The sequence below is a fragment of the Nerophis ophidion genome, unplaced genomic scaffold, assembly GCF_033978795.1.
Source record: "Nerophis ophidion isolate RoL-2023_Sa unplaced genomic scaffold, RoL_Noph_v1.0 HiC_scaffold_30, whole genome shotgun sequence".
Classification (NCBI taxonomy): Eukaryota; Metazoa; Chordata; class Actinopteri; order Syngnathiformes; family Syngnathidae; genus Nerophis; species Nerophis ophidion.
Genome location: NW_026906952.1, coordinates 647,449 through 664,859, shown reverse-complemented (window position 1 = coordinate 664,859; position 17,411 = coordinate 647,449). Strand labels below are relative to the sequence as shown.

At 40.5% G+C, this 17,411-nt stretch overlaps 2 protein-coding genes across 2 annotated transcripts in view; one reads left to right on the top strand and one right to left on the bottom strand.

Annotated features, from left to right (window-relative positions):
- Window positions 1–17,411, top strand: part of LOC133546465 (gastrula zinc finger protein XlCGF57.1-like) — a 65,910-nt gene that overhangs the window by 38,820 nt on the left and 9,679 nt on the right. The window lies entirely within an intron of this gene.
- On the bottom strand, window positions 14,453–15,673 carry LOC133546493 (zinc finger protein 239-like; the record flags this gene model as incomplete). The annotated part of the gene is made up of 1 exon (XM_061892269.1): window positions 14,453–15,673. A coding segment is annotated over one exon (540 nt), but the record flags the coding sequence as incomplete, so codon positions are not given.

Here is a 17,411-nt window from a genome sequence, read left to right as displayed (position 1 = left end):
CAACATTTGGCAAGTTTTAATTGAATTGTTCCGTTTTCTCTTTCAACAGCACCTCCGGATTGTGATGGTAGCTGCAATGAGTTCTCAAATCAATTTGCAAATAATCAGACAATTGCTGTATCACCTCATTTACAAAATGTGAACCATTGTCACTCCATAACTTCTTCGGAATGCCCCACTTTGCCACAATTTCAGTTAAAAGTGCTTTTGCCACTGCAGCGGAAGAAGCATGTTTCGCTGGGAAGGCTTCTACCCATTCTGAAAACATATCAACCATCCATCCACCCATCCATTTGCTACCGCTTATTCCCTTTTGGGGTCGCGGGGGGCGCTGACGCCTATCTCAGCTACAATCGGGCGGAAGGCGGGGTACACCCTGGACAAGTCGCCACCTCATCGCAGGGCCGACACAGATACACAGACAACATTCATACTCACATTCACACACTAAGGACCATTTACACATCACTAGACAATATTTTTTCCCTTCACTGGGTGTAAGTTCAATGAAATCCATCATGACATGCTCAAAAGCCCTACTTGGCGGTGGGTGTGCTGCTTGTGGTAATGGTCTAAGTTTACCTGGATTATTTTGAGCACAAATCAAACAACTTTTACAGAGATGTTCTGTGAAAGCGTAAAAGCCCTTAGTAAACCAGAATTGCTGTACTGCTCGACACATCCCTCCCTTTGACACATGGTCCAACCCATCACTCAATTTCACATAACAATCAAACAAGCGTTTAGGAAGACAAGGCTTCCCATCCATCCATCCATTTTCTGCCGCTTATTCCCTTTGGGGTGGCGGGGGGCGCTGGTGCCTATCTCAGCTACAATCGGGCGGAAGGCAGTGTACCCCCTGGACAAGTCACCACCGCATCGCAGGGCCAACACAGATAGACAGACAACATTCATACAAAGCTTCAGGCGTCAGGGCCAAACCCGGCTCCATCCCGGAAAACAGCACCAGAATTAGCCCATGCCTGTCGTTCCTCGCCCACAAACAACTCGCCACCTGCGCCAACAAGGAGGAAATCTCAGTCGGAGAAGTCACCGCAGTCAAAGTCAGGTGTGCGTCATACTTTTCGTCAGTCGGAGATGCTAATTGCACCGAACGTAGCAAATGAATTTTTGCCGCATAATTAATTTTATATGCATCGACTGCTTGCGAATAGAATACATTTTTTCCCGCGTGCACACGGTTGCCAATCCTTTGCCAAAAAACAGTCATGCATAAAAGGATTTAAATCCCGCCAATTATCAGATTTAGCTTTTGCTATCGGAATGTGCGGACTGGAATTTTCAACATGATCCAATATTTCTTGTGATGGAGTTAATTTTACTGCAACTGCACATTTGCATCCATCAAAATAGACGTCATTAATAAACAAACTATCATTCAAACCATGATAGAATGAAGCTTCATATTCTTGGTCCGGACCTTCACGAACATGTGACACACAATACATGCTTTCAGATTCAATTCTGTCAGATACTGGATTCAAACAGGGTGATATTGTGCTCTCTAGATCCTGCAGAGCAGTGGTCGTTACCCACCACTGATAGATATAGAGCGGACAATTCACCTCCAATGAGACAAAATTCGACCCATTTACATTCCTCTCCACTTTGAGGCCTTCTGGCATCGGAGTGATTCCGATACCCCATTTTAACATTAAATCACGACCCAACAGATTGATTGGACAAAGATCAGACATTAAAAACAAATGTTTTGTTGTCATTGTACAATCAGCCGTCGCCCATGTACAACGAATTGGTATTGAAAACTTTTCTAGACAGTTTGCCCACTCGCACTAGTGGAAAACATAGTTCTACCACTCAATTTTGTAGAGAATTCACTCGTTTGAATTACGCTGTTTGTCGCTCCAGAATCGACAAGAAACGTCAATGACCTTCCACCCACATCACACACAATCATCGGCATTTTCTTATAGGCTAAGTCCTCACAAAAAGCATACGTCCCAATCATTGGCTGTTCACACTCTTCTAATTCCCTAATTCTGTCCTGCACCTTAGCAAGCAGCAATGTATCAGTAAAAGCAAGTGCGTCTTCGTTGCGGTTAGCGGTTAGTATGGTGTTGTCGTGAGAGGGTGTGGGTGCAACACTTATCTGTTTCGTTGTCTCAGGTCCCGAGCCGGTCAGTCAATCTGAATTGTTTCTGAGTTGGCCTCCATCCGCTCTGCCCCAATAGTCCCGCTGTCCATCCCGTTTATTCTCAGGACAGTCTCGCCTCCGGTGACCTTCCTTTCCGCACGTGAAACAATAGTTACGGCCACGTCCATCTTTCTTCTTGCCTCCATCCCGCGTTCATTTCACAGTGGCAGTCCTCAAAGTGTTCAAAAATCAGTCCTTGGTGGGGTCCCACAAGTCCCCCATGTCCCAAAAATGCAAAAAAATGAATAAAAAAAACAGGGGCCGGATTTGGACCCCGGCGTGCCATAGCTTGGACACCTATTTCAAAAATTTCCCCCGGAGTTTCCTTGGAGTTCATAGAGAGCAAATCTAGCAGAAAAATTGGCATTTTAAACAAAGAGAGGGAGTTTGGAGGGGGCAAAACGTCCCGCGTGCACCTCTGCTGCTATCTTTGCCAACTGCTCCGGTCCCAGATGCACCAGCAGAAGTTTTTGTATTTCTGCTCCTGTGGGACGCCATGCCCGACAGAAAGCCTGGAATGCGGCTGCAAGCGCGTCTCCACCTCTGTGTGGTGACGGCCAGTCTCTGATCGCTTCACGCATTTCCTGGTCCATCTGGTGTAAGACCAAAGCGGGAGTCCCTTGCGGTCCTGGATATTCCATCATCGGAGCCTGGAAGGTTCTGCCACTTCTCAGAGTCCTGCCAGCACTGTCCTCACTCAGAGACATTTTATTCACTTCGTTGGTCACATGTTGAATTGATGAGCCCGATGCTCCTTGATTGTCATCCTGATGTGAGTGGGAGGACCCCGCCGGGGCTGCTGCGCCGTGCCCCGAGACTGCCCGCTGGTAGTTAGTGGGCGAAAACGGCGTTGTGAGGGGTAGAGTTGGGAGCTGCTGAAGCTGGAGCTGGAGGGGTGACATCGGCGGGTGCTGTTGTTGGTGCTGGTGCTGCTGTTGCTGTTGCTGCTGCTGCTGCTGCTGGTCGTAGTGCGGGGGCAGAGTGGGGTAAAGTGGCGTCCAGTCCTCAGAAACCCTTCGACTGCGACTCAGGCCCTGAGATTGGCTCGAAAACAGAGTACTGGGAAAAATATCAGTTGCAAGATCGATCTTTTCTTTATTTTCTGCTTCACTCATCTAATGTTTCTTTATGTTGTTCAAACAATTCAAATCTTTCACACCCACAGTCTTTCCCTTTCGCATGTTGACCTCTTGTAGCGCTAACTTTTCTTTAATTTTACTCAATTGATTCATCCTAAATGAACCAGTCTTGGGAAATCCCAATTCATTCACCCATACTTTCACACACATTAGGGCTCCCTCTACATATTTTCTTTCATTGTGCACATACATGGGAAATCACAATCGAATACCTCAGGCTTAACTTTCCTGGACTACATATTCGAGCTCGTTTTAATTTTCCGCTCTTTTTGTTTAAACTTAACATACTAAAATGTGTGTTGTTTCTTCCGGCCTCTAACCGGGCATACATTCACGGCCTTATAGACACTGTTAATCATCGGGACTCTAACCCATTAAAATTTATGACGAGACGGCTCCAACCCTAAATCCGTGTTATTTCTTCCGGCCTCTAACCGGGCATATAGATACGTTTTTATGAAGACACGGCTACTTTCATTGGGACTCCAACCCGGCATTAAAATCGGGACTCTAACCCAGGGACTCTAACCCAGCGCTACATTTTGGGACTCTAACCCAGCGCTACAATTGGGACTCTAACCCAGGGACTCTAACCCAGCGCTACAATTGGGACTCTAACCCAGGGACTCTAACCCATTGACTCTAACCCAGCGCTACAATTGGGACTCTAACCCAGGGACTCTAAACCAGCGCTACATTTTGGGACTCTAACCCATTGAGTCTAACCCAGCGCTACATTTTGGGACTCTAACCCAGGGACTCTAACCCGGCATTAAAAATCGTAGGGAGACGGAAAAAGAACGGCTAATTTCCCATGTATGAAACATATAAATCACTCAAGCTTTGTCACACAAAAAAACCTTTTGTGGAATCGTCTTTTGTTTGAAATTCAAATGTCAGAGATTCGTCTTAAAATTTCAGTCAGGATGATTCAATTAATTTACCGTTACGATGTTGCAGCGGGTTAAAGGTGATCTCGAAGAGACGGCCGTCCGATTCGCAGGGGCCTCCAAAACTCTCCCGTCCTTTCAAATTTCTGGGAAGGAGAAGTCAGCTTTTTTGTGCTGCCGGGTTGATTAGTCCATTTCAGCGGCCTCTGCCAACGGGAACAGCGATCTTCTTGGGATCCCGCTTCTGCACACCAACTTGTCGTGGAAATTTCTTAAAGACAATCCTTTAGTGACAAATAGCTTTAAAATAATTTATCAAAGTAACAAACAAATAATAACAAGCTTTGCAAAGCGAGACCAAACCAGAACGACACATCCGTTCGTTCCAGCTTGTTCTAAATATTTTAGAATATGTCATGACAATTATACATTCTCAGAAGTCCCACCCTCCATGCTCATTTACATACAGTACACCAGTGGAATGAATACCCAAAGTCCTGTGAAGAAGGAGAGGGTGTCGTTTGCCCAGAAGGGGAGGGGGGTCACTCGGGAAAGGGCAACAGTTTAGCACGGGGGGGTACCAGGGAGAGAAAACACACATGTCCAGGTCAACTAAAGTCCACATGTCACATCAAAGACACAGGAGCCAGACCTTGATCAGATAAGAGATCTCCTGCTGAGTGTCACATTTCTGAGTCTAATAAACAACTTTTGGTACCCAGTTCAAAGAAAATCATCTATTTAAACGAGTATAAGTATTTTTTTTATCACACTGTCCTAGGTAAATACATTATAATAATAATAATGGATTAGATTTATATCGCGCTTTTCTATTATTAGATACTCAAAGCGCTCACAGAGAAGTGGGAACCCATCATTCATTCACACGATGGTGGTGGTAAGCTACATCTGTAGCCACAGCTGCCCTGGGGTAGACTGACGGAAGCGTGGCTGCCAGTTTGCACCTACGGCCCCTCCGACCACCACCTATCATTCATTCATCATCTATTCACCAGTGTGAGCGGCACCGGGGGCAAGGGTGAAGTGTCCTGCCCAAGGACACAACGGCAGCGATTTGGATGTCAATAGGTGGGAAGCGAACCTGCAACCCTCAGGTTTCTGGCACGGCCGCTCTACCCACTACGCCATGCCGCCCTCAACTGCCAACCACATGTACTCTGCCTCACATATGGATAAAGCAACAGTAGCTTGTTTTCTTGTTTTCCATGAGATTAGAGAGCTACCTCCGCTTAGACTAGCACAATAACCTGATGTGCTTCTCCTGTCAGACACATCTGAAGCCCAGTCAGCGTCACTGTACACTCTCAATCCCAGTTTTTCACTTTCATTTCTTTTGAAACATAACTTGTTTTCTGCTGTACCTTTGAGGTATCTAAAGACATATTTTACTGTGTTGGCTCAGCAAAGTGTTGGGATAACTTCCTGACCACAAAACTTCTGTCTGGACGTGTGCATGTGGACAAGTAAATTAGGCTTCCAACTGCCTCCCTGAACCTTCTTTGATCTGTCGTTTTGTCTGCAACATCTGTGTACTCTAGTTTTGGTTCACATGGAGTCTCTCTGGACTTGCAATTTTGCATTTCAAATCTCTCTAAGATGTTGTGAACATATCTCTCTTGAGACATTGTGATTTTACCATTTGTTTGGTCAAAATCTATTCCCAGAAAATGTTTCAATTTTCCTAGATCCTTCATTTTGAATCTTTCAGTGAGCATCATTTTCACACTGTTGAGTACACCATTGTTTTTAGATGCTATGATGAGATGGTCTACCCATACTAGTAAAATCACGTTCTCATAATACTTCTCTCGTAAGTACACACAATGATCAGCAGAATTTTGTACAAAACCATTCTCAGTTAGACATGTGTGCAACATTGCATTCCAATTTCTACCGGACTGTTGCAAGCCGTAGAGAGACTTGTGCAATTTACACACTAGCTTTTCACCTGTGACTGATTCTTTGTCGTAGCCTTCTGGCTGTTCGATATGAATTTCACAATCGATCGGAGCGTGAAGATAAGCAGTCTTCACATCAAGCCGGTGCAGCACTAGCTCCTCTTGTGCCGCCTTTTGCATGATCACCCTCACACTTGTCATGTCTGCTGTGGGTGAAAATGTCTCTTTGTAGTCAGTTCCCTTTTCTGACTGTAGCCTTTCGCTACGAACCTCGCTTTGTATTTATCTGTTCCGTCAATGTCACTCTTGAGGCCATAGACCCATTTTCCCCCCACTGTCTGGTGGCAAATGGGTGAGGGTAAAGGTGTCGTTTTCCTCCAGTGACTTTACCTCATCATCCATAGCAGTTTTCCACTGCCCTTCCTTGTAGGTTTGAGGAATGTCACATACTGCTCTGTAGCCAGAGTCCACGCATGTTACAAATTTGTCCAATGTATCCTCAGTCTCAAAGTCCTGTAAGTGAACCGGCCTCCTCCGGGTTCGTGGTGGGTTCCTTCCGTTTACAGTGTCAGGGACTCTGTGCGTTCAGTCTGTTCAGGTAAAGTCTCAGAAACACCCTGTAAACCTTGATCTGGTACATTTTCAACCTTGTCATCATCAACACAAATTTCTCTTTCATTAACCCTGGGGTTTACATCACCATACCCCGTGTATGACTCACATGTTTGTGTTTCTTTTTCTGTTGCAGTTTTGGTTGTGAATTTTACCAATCTGTGTTTCTGAACTTTCTCTTGTTCTGGGTAGTACACTAGGTAGTCTGGGCAGTTTTTATCATAACCCACAAAAACACCCTGCTCACACCTAGAGTCTAGCTTGCCCTTGGCTTGTTGCTGGTAAGCATAGCACACTGATCCAAATGTTTGCATTTTGGAAATGTTTGGTTCTTTCCCTACGAACAACTCGTGTGGCGTTTTCTGTGTACGCCTAGAGTAGCATCTGTTCCGTACAAAGGCTGCCGTCTGTACAGCGTAGTTCAATCAATCAATCAATGTTTACTTATATAGCCCTAAATCACTAGTGTCTCAAAGGGCTGCACAGACCACCACGACATCCTCGGTAGGCCCACATAAGGGCAAGGAAAGGAAAACTCACACCCAGTGGGACATCGGTGACAATAATGACCCAGTGGGACGTCGGTGACAATGATGACTATGAGAACCTTAGAGAGGAGGAAAGCAATGGATGTCGAGCGGGTCTAACATGATACTGTGAAAGTTCAATCCACAATGGATCCAACACAGTCGCGAGAGTCCAGTCCAAAGCGGATCCAACACAGCAGCGAGAGTCCCGTTCACAGCGGAGCCAGCAGGAAACCATCCCAAGCGGAGGCGGATCAGCATCGCAGAGATGTCCCCAGCCGATACACAGGCGAGCAGTACATGGCCACCGGATCGGACCGGACCCCCTCCACAAGGGAGAGTGGGACATAGAAGAAAAAGAAAAGAAACAGCAGATCAACTGGTCTAAAAAGGGAGTCTATTTAAAGGCTAGAGTACACAAATGAGTTTTAAGGTGAGACTTAAATGTTTCTACTGAGGTGGCATCGCGAACTGTTACCGGGAGGGCATTCCAGAGTACTGGAGCCCGAACGGAAAACGCTCTATAGCCCGCAGACTTTTTTTGGGCTTTGGGAATCACTAATAAGCCGGAGTCCTTTGAACGCAGATTTCTTGCCGGGACATATGGTACAATACAATCGGCAAGATAGGATGGAGCTAGACCGTGTAGTATTTTATACGTAAGTAGTAAAACCTTAAAGTCACATCTTAAGTGCACAGGAAGCCAGTGCAGGTGAGCCAGTACAGGTATATATGTATGTATGTATGTATATAAAGGTATATACAGTACAGGCGTAATGTGATCAAACTTTCTTGTTCTTGTCAAAAGTCTAGCAGCCGCATTTTGTACCAACTGTAATCTTTTAATGCTAGACATGGGGAGACCCCAAAATAATACGTTACAGTAATCGAGACGAGACGTAACAAACGCATGGATAATGATCTCAGCGTCTTTAGTGGACAGAATGGAGCGAATTTTTGCGATATTACGGAGATGAAAGAAGGCCGTTTTAGTAACGCTTTTAATGTGTGCCTCAAAGGAGAGAGTTGGGTCGAAGATAATACCCAGATTCTTTACCGTGTCGCCTTGTTTAATTGTTTGGTTGTCAAATGTTAGAGTTGTATTATTAAATAGAGTTCGGTGTCTAGCAGGACCGATAATCAGCATTTCCGTTTTTTTGGCGTTGAGTTGCAAAAAGGTAGCGGACATCCATTGTTTAATTTCATTAAGACACGCCTCCAGCTGACTACAATCCGGCGTGTTGGTCAGCTTTAGGGGCATGTAGAGTTGGGTGTCGTCAGCATAACAGTGAAAGCTAACACCGTATTTGCGTATGATGTCACCTAGCGGCAGCATGTAGATGCTGAAGAGTGCAGGGCCAAGGACCGAACCCTGGGGAACTCCACACGTTACCTTAACATAGTCCGAGGTCACATTGTTATGGGAGACACACTGCATCCTATCAGTAAGATAAGAGTTAAACCAAGACAGGGCTAAGTCTGACATACCAATTCGTGTTTTGATACGTTCTAATAAAATATTATGATCGACGGTATCGAAAGCAGCGCTAAGATCGAGGAGCAGCAACATAGATGACGCATCAGAATCCACCGTTAGCAATAGATCATTAGTCATTTTTGCGAGGGCTGTCTCCGTGGAGTGATTTGCCCTGAAACCGGATTGAAAGGTTTCACATAGATTGTTAGACGCTAAGTGTTCATTTAACTGCTCCGCAACAATTTTTTCGAGGATTTTTGAAATAAACGGAAGGTGAGACACCGGTCGGTAGTTTACCATGAGGTCAGGATCGAGGTTAGGTCTTTTAAGGAGAGGATGAATAACCGCTTTTTTGAATGCTAGGGGAACAGTGCCCGAGGAAAGTGATAAGTTTATAATATTTAGCACTGATGGACCTAATAATACAAAGAGCTCCTTGATCAGTTTCCCAGGAAGAGGGTCAAGTAAACATGTTTGTTTTATTCCATTTACACGTTGTAACAATTCCTCTAATGTTATTTCCTCAAAACGAGAGAAACTATTTTGGAGGGCAGTATCCGCCGTATATACAATCGTGTCAGTGTTAATAGAACCCCGTTGTAGCTGGGACGCATTGTCTTTAATCTCCTTTCTAATGACTTCAATTTTCTTACTAAAGAATTGCATAAAGTCATCAGCTGAGTGGGTGGAGCTACTGGAAGGAGTCCCTTGTTGGGTTAGCGATGCTACCGTACTAAACAAAAATTTAGGATCGTTTTTATTACGGTGGATGAGATTTGAGTAATATTTAGCTTTAGCTAAGGTAAGCATGCGTTTATAAGTTATTAAACCATCACTCCATGCTTGATGGTTCACCTCAAGTTTAGTCGTGCGCCATTTGCGTTCCAGCTTTCTACATAATAATTTCTGAGCTCTAGTTTCTTCTGTAAACCACGGGGTACGCTTTTTTGGAGCCTTTTTTAACTTTAGCCGTGCTATGTTATCAATGGTTTCGCGCAGGGCGTGGTTAAAGTTGTTAGTGAGGTTATCAATAGAGCCCACATACTTTGGGAATGGTGCCATTACCGAGGGCAGTAGGTCAGCAAGAGTCGTCGTTGTGGCCGCATTAATGTTGCGGCTGCTATAGCAGTTATTATTATTATTAGTTTGACGAACATGCGTCTGAACCTCGAATTTTATAAGGTAATGATCGGACAATACTTTAGTATACGGTAGTATCGTACCTTTGGAAACGGTGATGCCCCTGACAAGCACTAGGTCTATCGTATTACCGTTGCGATGCGTGGGTTCATTTATTATTTGTGTGAGACCACAGCTATCAATTATAGTCTGGAGCGCTACGCACGGTGGGTCCGATGGGGTATTCATATGGATATTAATCATGTATTTAATATTCATACACTAAACACATATGTAATATTTGTACACTAAACATGTATTTATTATACACTAAACATGTATTTAATATTCATACACTAAACATGTATTTATTATACACTAAACATGTATTTAATATTCATACACTAAACATATATTTTAATATTTATACAATAAACACATATGTAATATTCATACACTAAACATGTATTTAATATTCATACACTAAACATGTATTTAATATTTATACACTAAACATGTATTTAATATTCATACACTAAACATGTATTTAATATTTATACACTAAACATGTATTTAATATTCATACACTAAACATGTATTTAATATTAATACACTAAACATGTATTTAATATTAATACACCAAACATGTATTTAATATTTATACACTAAACATGTATTTAATATTCATACACTAAAAATGTATTTAATATTAATACACTAAACATGTATTTAATATTAATACACTAAACATGTATTTAATATTTATACACTAAACATGTATTTAATATTCATACACTAAACATGTATTTAATATTATTACACTAAACATGTTTTGGAGAGGGGCGTGTCCTACGCGTCCCCTGAGGGCGAGGTGTTGCAGGGGCCGGCCACGAAGCAGCAGACAGGTGAGCAGATACCTCAGCTGGAGCGAGTCATCTAATCACCTGTCCCCTTTATCAGCAGCCTTGGAGATTTTGAGAGGGGAGATGATGAGAGTGACGGAGGAAAAAGAACACACAGCGAGAGACAGTGGACATATTGGAGAGCAATGGACTGATGCAGGTGTATGTACTGCAAGTCATTAAAGAGTGTGATTCACTGAGGCCCAGTGTGGTCATTCCAGTCAAGCAACGGGGGATCTGGGAAAGAGTCCTCCCACACATGTATTTAATATTCATGCACTTAACACGTTTTTAATATTCATATATTAAACAGTTGTTTAATTAATACTTATACACTAAACATGTAAAGGAGGATTCGGAAGTCTGGGACACTAAATAAGGCACACTTGGAAGTAATGAATTTCTTTGTGTGTGCAGTTGCACCAGCATTCCACAGGAGGGCGCACGTTCCCTCTTGATAAGTCTGGTCTCTCTTTCTCTCTCTCTCTCTCTCTCTAGCGTGCTCTTCCCCCCCAGTCCTTGTCTAGTTTTATCTGCCAGCCCTATTGGCCATTTTTCTATTTTTTTTTTAACATCAGTTATGTGTCTATCATTATATATATTGTATTGTTTTACAGCCCAGCCCTATCGGCCTTTTTTTTTTTTCCACATAAGTTAGGTTTCTCATACTCTTATATTTATACACTAAACATGTATCTAATATTCATACACTAAACATGTATTTAATATTCATACACGAAACGTGTATTTAATATTCATACGCTAAACATGTATTTAATATTTGTACACTAAACATGTATTTAATATTTGTACACCAAACATGTATTTCATATTTATACACTAAACATTTATTTAATATTTATACACTAAACAGGTATTTAATATTCATACATTAAACAGTTGTTTAATAAATACTTATACACTAAACAGGTTTTTAATATTCATATATTAAACAGTTGTTTAATTAATACTTATACACTAAACATGTAAAGGAGGAATTGGAAGTCTGGGACACTAAATAAGGCACACTTGGAAGTAATGAATTTGTTTGTGTGTGCAGTTGCAGCAGAAGTCCACAGGAGGGCGCACGATCCCTCTACATAAGTCTGGTTCTCTCTCTCTCTCTCTCTCTCTCTCTCTCTCCCTCCCCCCCCACACTTATTGACCATTTCCTTATTGTTTTACAGCCCAGCCCTATGGTTTTTTTTTTTCAAATTACTGTTTTTTTAATTGATTTCTATTTGATGTCTTTTGCAATATATATTGACATCGTTTTATCGCCCAGCTCTATCGGCTTGTTTCCATTTTCTTCAGTTGTTTTCTCTCTATGTGTCATGTTATATATTGGTTTAGTTTAACGGCCCAGCTCTTTAGAGATTTTTTTTCAGAAATAATATTTTTTGAATTGATCTTTTTTGATAATTATCGATATCGTTTCATCGCTCAGCCCTATTGGCCTTTTTCCTTTTTTTATTCAATTTTTTTGTAATTATATATTTTTTTACATAAGTTAGGTTTCTCATACACTTATATTCATGCACTAAACATGTTTTTACTATTTATACACTAAACAGGTATTTAATATTTATACACTAAACAAGTTTTTAATTTTCATAAATTAAACAGTTGTTTAATGAATACTTATACACTAAACATGTAAAGGAGGAATTGGAAGTCTGGGACACTAAATAAGGCACAATTGGAAGTAATGAAGTTCTTTGTGTGTGCAGTTGAGGCAGAAGTCCACAGGAGGGCGCACATTCCCTCTTTGTAAGTCTGGTCGTCTCTCTCTCTCTCTCTCTCACCCCCCCCCCCCCCCCACATAAGTTATGTGTCTATCATTATATATATTGTATTGTTTTACAGCCCAGCCCTATGTTTTTTTTTTTTTTAAATGACAGTTTTTTTAAATGGTTTCAATTTGATGTATTTTGCAATATATATTGACATCGTTTAATCGCCGAGCCCTATCGGCTTTTTTCCATTTTTTCTATCTATGTGTGATGCTATTAAATTGATATATCGGTGTCAGCCAGCGATCCTTGGTCCGCTTCCGATGGTGCGGAGGCTTGGAGGCATGTGTGGACTAATGGAGGGGGTGTTTCCACCAGGCGTGTATGGAGGCCTATTTCATTCAGGGGAGGAGCCAGAAATGATGACGTAAGAAGCCCCGTGACCGCTTCAGGAAGCAGTACAGATTTGCCGGGAAATTCGACAAGTTATAAACCGCCCAAGTTCCATCGAAAATGTTGGCTTTTGAGTCTTGTGGTCAGTTGGGAATATGGAGAGAGAATAAAAACAGTTTTTTAAATGCCACTAGAATCAAAGAAGGATGACAAACTGAATCAAAACAACAAACTTGATGTCCATTTCATAAACATTAGATTACTGATTGTTGTTGGTAACGTCAACAAAACTTTGATAGCACAAAGGTTGGTGCGTTGGCCTTTTATTCTACAAGACGTGAGTTCCATTCTTGGCAACGTCAGTTCCCAATTGTGTTTATCAATGGAAAACAATACACTTATTAAAGTAAAGCTTTCCGTATTAATTATTTTTAAGCAGCTACCAGAAATCCATAGCTGAATAATAGAGAGGTTTTGTGAAAAAATAATAATACAAAAGAATTGCCTAAAAGCAAAAATACAAATGAACTAAATCTCCTCTGTTCTGTACATCATTGTCCAAGTGACATTATATTGTCATCTTCCTCTTTATGCCATTTCCTCAAGGTGACAGAAAAACATGATACAACCTGCCTATCATGTGATTCTACCATGTTGGCAAAATACAAACACACAATATATTGACATATATAACACATAAAACATGGAATTAGAAGTGAACAGTACCCATCCCTACCAGCAAGTGTTGTTGTACTGGAAACTAATTTACAAACACAACTTCATCACACACAATACTCCACTATGGAATTGTTCTTATATTAAAATGAGAAACAAATCCATCTTTGTACAGCAATGGTTTGAAAAAGGCATTTCATCACTGATGCACTTATTGACTGATAAAAATATTTTAATATTTGAAGATTTCATTAAGTGCAACCTGCAATTAAAAATATTACAAAATTAAAAAGGCTTTCATTCAAAATATTTTAATTACAGTATATCATTCTTTTTAATTATTTACTATTTCTTCTTTACTGTATGTTCTCTGGAACAAAACAAAACTCATAACTTGAAAATTTCCATTCTTCCTAAGGCAAAGGAGTTCATTTAAGAAAAAAAGATGGAATTGACCACTTAAAATAATCTTTAGGATGTTTTTTTTGCAATTGAATACAACATTTGTTCATTCTGTGATAGGAAAACAAAATAAACAGTTCATTTTAAGAATGTATGCAAAGTAAATCTCTGTGGGATGATGTACAATATTGGCTTTTGTCTGACACTCCAAACTTTGATTGATATTGATGATGTTTTGGGGATGTTAAAAAGAAAAACAACCATAAAAAATGTTTAAAACACAATGATGGGAGTTTTTGTTTTATCCACAAATGTAAGTTTGTAAAAACAAAACCATATTTCCTTCACACAAACAATTCAGTCATTCTTTGTCACTTTTATATTGCATAAAGGTCTGGGGACATACATATAAAACAATCACAACACAATCATCATATTACAAAAGAGTAATATAAAAAATTAATAAAATGGATGAATAGAGACCCAACAAATGATTCATAAAGTCACACATTTTAAAATTGTATAAAAGACAACTGTTCAAATGATGTATAAAGTAAATAATAATATGCTTCCTGAAGTGGTCCAGAAGATGTTTCAGATGTGAACCAGTACATATGTATATCATATAAAGGTGATAATCTATGGGATTATTAAAATTTGGAAATAACATTATGTAACACTTCAATATTTCAAACACATAGAAAAACAGTATTATGAATAGGTCTAAAATTGTATTATGAATATATATACACATACAATGTTTATTGTATGTAAACAAATGTATTGTGCTGTTTACTCTCACCTTTTCAGTCAAATTGTTCCGTTCATTTTTTTAATAAAAGTACACAATGTTGCATATTAATGCATGTATTTGACTGAAAAAAGCACTGTAATAAAATATCTCAGCAATAAATGTAGAAGCATATTAAACAGATTGTTAGACAAACAACAATGTCACACATGTTATATGTGCTGATGTTGTTAGAAAGTCAAAATGAAAGTCTGGACAGTTTATTTCAAATCCTGCAGTTTCATTTGCTGCTGCTGTTCTCACCAGCACACTTGTGTTTCTTACACTGCTACTTAGAAGACAATCTTTCACCACACACACTGAGACTCAACACTTTCTCTCCTGGGTGTCTTCTCATGTGTGATACAAGGGTTGATTGTCAACAAAAGCTTCTGTTGCAGATTGAACAGGAAAAAGGTTTTTCACCAGTGTGTATTCTCTTGTGTCTTTTCAAAGTTAGACTGTCTGTAAAACCTTTACCACAGCTTGAACAAGAAAAAGGTTTTTCACCAGTGTGTGTTCTCATGTGTACTTTCACATTCTGACTTTCTGTAAAACCTTTACCACAGATTGAACAAGAAAAAGGTTTTTCACTAGTGTGTGTTCTCATGTGTGTTTTCACATCTGTACTTCTTGTAAAACCTTTACCACAGGTCGAACAGGAAAAAGGTTTTTCTCCAGTGTGTGTTCTCTTGTGTCTTTTCAAATTATTACTTTGTGCAAAACCTTTACCACAGATTGAACAAGAAAAGGTTTTTTCACCAGTGTGTGTTCTCATGTGTACTTTCAAATTTTGACGATGTGTAAAACCTTTACCACAGATTGAACAAGAAAAAGGTTTTTCCCCAGTGTGTGTTCTCATGTGTCCTTTCACATCTGTACTTCTTGTAAAACCTTTACCACAGATTGAACAGATAAAAGGTTTTTGTCTGGTGTGTGTTCTCATGTGTCTTACCAGATAACTATGGTATTTAAAAGTTTTGTGGGAGTGAGAAGATGTGAAGTGAGTGTTGTCAGTGTGACATGTCTTATCATCTTTAGAGTCTTCATCATCAGTGTCAGGAGAGTGTGACGTTGTGTCCTCACTATCTGATAGTGGAGCTAAGAGCTTGTCTGCTTGTGATCCTCCACAGTGGTCTCCATCAGCTTCTGTTGTCATGTGTTGTGTTGAGCTGCTGCTTGGAGGCTCCCCCCCTCCCCTCTCCTCACTTTCACCTTTCACCTCATCATCTTCACTCTTCACAGGGACACCAGTCACTGGGAACTCCTCCAACCATTTAGGCTGACTGATGCCCTCTTCCTCCTCTTCCTCTTTAAAGTAGGGGGTCAGTGGGTCATCCTCTTCCTTTTTAATGTGAGGGGTCAGCAGGTTCTCTTGCTCCTTAAAGTGAGGGGTCACTGGGTCCTCCTCTTCATTTTTGATGTGTAAGATCAATGGGTCCTCCGCTTGACCTTTAATGTGAAAGGTCAGTTTAACATTATGGGTCTGTGGCGCCTCGTCTTCCTCTTTAATGTGGGGGGTTGTGGCTCCTCTCCTCCCTCTCTGATGTGTTGGGAATGTGGTACCTCTTCTTCCTCATGTATGTAGGAGGACTGTGGTTCCTCCTCCTGTTCATGAGGTAGAGGTTCTTCTTCGACGTCTAACAATACAGGAGAAAAAAACATTCTTAGAAAAGTTCAGCTTTGCTCAGTCATATGAGACATTGTTCTGCACCAACATTAAATGGGATGAAGTAATCAGATTACTGACTCCTCCTTCAAAAGATAACTTGTTTATCATTAATAATAGTAATAATGGATTAGATTAATTTAGTGCGTTTTTGGACACTCAAATTGCGTTATAGTGAGAACTGAGAAGGCATCATTCATGCAGTCCACACTTAATTATAATAATAATAACAATAACAATAATAATAATAATAATAATAATAATAATAATAAGTAGATGAAGCAATTGCTGAAGGAATTGTGTGTGAAAGCTCAAATACTGAAGTTGAGCTGAAATGCTGACAGAATGTAGTATGAATGTAAGAATAGTTTGAATATTAGAGAGGTTTGAATGTTGAAGAGTTGGAATTTCCAGGAAAACTGGAATTTGGTTTAAAACTTGGGAACATGTTAGTTTGAATGTCCAGGATGAGTGGAATAAGTTGATGTTGGAATGGTTTGAATGGGTTCATATCAATGGTAACTTCTTGGAAATTTGGGCAAAGCGGGATTTTTTTGAAAATGATGAAGAGCATGAACAAGTTGAATTGGTTAGTGTAAGAATTGTTTAAATCTGTCAAGAAATGTTGAAGAAGTAACAGTTTTTTAATTGAAAAATGGTATGACTGAAGTTTGTGAAAACCGGGAATTTTTCTAGTTCTTAAAGGCCTACTGAAATGAGATTTTCTTATTCAAACGGGGATAGCAGCTCCATTCTATGTGTCATACTTGATCATTTCGCGATATTGCCATATTTTTGCTGAAAGGATTTAGTAGAGAACATCCACGATAAAGTTCGCAACTTTTGGTCGCTAATAAAAAAGCCATGCCTTTATCGGAAGTATGTGCTTGTGACGTCACGAATTGCAGGGCTCCACACATATTCACAGTGTGACCGGGCAGTAATTCAAGGCAGGCGCATACTATATGCCCGGCGGCAATTCAAGGAA